Genomic DNA, 1,917 nt, shown 5'->3' with positions numbered 1-1,917 from the left:
AACAGCAACAACAACAACAGCAGCAACAACAACAAAGCAACGACAACCACAACAACAACAACGACAACAAGAACGGCATTGATTTAAGACCAAGAGAGGCCACATCAGCTTCTCGTGGATTTGTCAGTTTAAGGAATGTCCTTAGTCCCTAGCTCTCTGCCACGATGTAGCACCCTATACAGTCCTGGCTGGCCTTACCTGCAAAGTCGAAGCAGCCCGCCTCCAAAAAGGGAGCACACCGTTTATAATGATTTTTACAATCGAGGGAAAGTAGGCCCACACACAATTAATTTGATTCAAAAGGTACAGAGCGCCAAACACTGATCAATATTTCGATGCATAATTCGAGATCAAATAGACCAGTTGTGATATAAGTGGAAAGGGCTAGGTTGTGTAGGGTAAAGATATAATACGGTTGAATGTCGTGATAAAGTACTCTGGGTTTACCGCAAAGACTTAATGTGCATGTAAGAAAACTGCTCCAAGGAAAACGTATTCGTCCAGTTTACAGATGCAAACTCTTTGTCTAATAAGCTTTTGATATACAAACACTTTTCTGGAAAAAAAATCTCCTTCAACCATAAAAAGTATAATCACCCCAACCCTCCCCCCTCCTCCATGACTCACATTTATAATATTATATAGGTAAATACAAAACAAGAGAAAGACGCATAACTTGTTTTCTGTGTTATCTTTCAAAAGCCTTCCTTTTGCGATCTTCCTCAAATCGCACACGTACATACGGTTTATCTCCAGCTTATTTATTCTTATCGTAATCTCTTTGGCGTTTCACTGTTAAATTACCTTAATAACGCTTTTTCTCCAAAGTAATCACCCCTCTTTAGTCGGCGCACTTCTTTAGGCTCTGCATGACCTGCAATTTTCTGGGTGACCTTGACCTGAAAAAGAAAGACGAGAATGTATTTTGGGGGTGCTCCGTCTTCTCGAACATTCTGGACATTATTATGGCAAGCAGGAAAGCCGATAGCAGCGTACATGGGGCAGTGATGGGCGTCCAATGAAGATTTTTGTGAAAACAATAAATATAAATAGCATCAGGGAAAATCCGATGGATGAATACATCGATTTCTCGTGGGAACAAGGTATGTCTATGTTCGCCATATTGCTGTCTGCACACGTTCTCTGTTTTCACAGCAAAGACAATGTTAGTCTGGGTGAGGAAACTCAATGCTTAAAGGGCTCAGATCTATTTCTGTTCACCCCCCCCCCCCCTGCCTCAATAAGTACAGTCATAGTTCCATTTGTAGGCCTGTCTCAAATGATTATATTTTATATGGACAGAGCGGTTTTGAGTTCAGATACATAGCTACGGGGCTTTTCAATAATATGTTCATGTACAATGTTCATTTTTACAAGGTTCTGTCTGCTGCTAACAGCTACAAATTAGCACAATAACAAACAAAAGACTGCGCTAGAAGGAAATAGTCAATACAAAGTGGCAATTCTGGCCCAGGAGTCACTGAAGCCCGCTAGCCAGATCCGGCCCGCAAGGTCAGTTCGTCTGGCCAAGGTCTGGCCCACCACTATGTCACCGAGCGGAAAAAGCTTGAAAAATGTGTTTGAATCGTTCTGAGGACTTGGGTCACCAAAATTATTCATCTATTTCATTGAACTCTACACGAGTAGAAATTACATTTTTATAGAATTTACAGCTTCTAGCAAATGTATTACACCCTTGCTCAACTTTAATGTGACAAATCTTTCATAAAACGCACCAGAGTACTGTACTGAACAAACCAGTCATCTGGCTAGAGCTCAGCATTCTCTCGGTTACCAGGCTCACTTTAAGAAACGTTTGGTGACCCCTGAACAAGCCAGTTTACCCCAAAGCTGTTACTCTCAAATGTTGGAACGGGAGGTTTGGGGTTTGGGTGGGGTTGGGGGTGCGGGTGGGGG

General features: G+C 42.1%; 1 protein-coding gene across 1 annotated transcript in view; it reads right to left on the bottom strand.

The window, feature by feature from the left end:
• The window catches only part of LOC100533328 (PKG), a gene marked incomplete in the record, with an annotated part of 183,988 nt that overhangs the window by 39,246 nt on the left and 142,825 nt on the right, over positions 1–1,917 (bottom strand). The window contains 3 exon segments of the mRNA NM_001204625.1: positions 778–786; positions 788–791; positions 793–899. Of these exon segments, the coding sequence (NP_001191554.1) occupies positions 778–786; positions 788–791; positions 793–899 (120 nt within the window).

The sequence above is a fragment of the Aplysia californica genome, unplaced genomic scaffold, assembly GCF_000002075.1.
Source record: "Aplysia californica isolate F4 #8 unplaced genomic scaffold, AplCal3.0 scaffold00182, whole genome shotgun sequence".
NCBI classification, from domain to species: Eukaryota; Metazoa; Mollusca; class Gastropoda; order Aplysiida; family Aplysiidae; genus Aplysia; species Aplysia californica.
The sequence above is the reverse complement of the archived record's forward strand: the minus strand, read 5'-3'. Positions and strand labels throughout refer to the sequence as shown.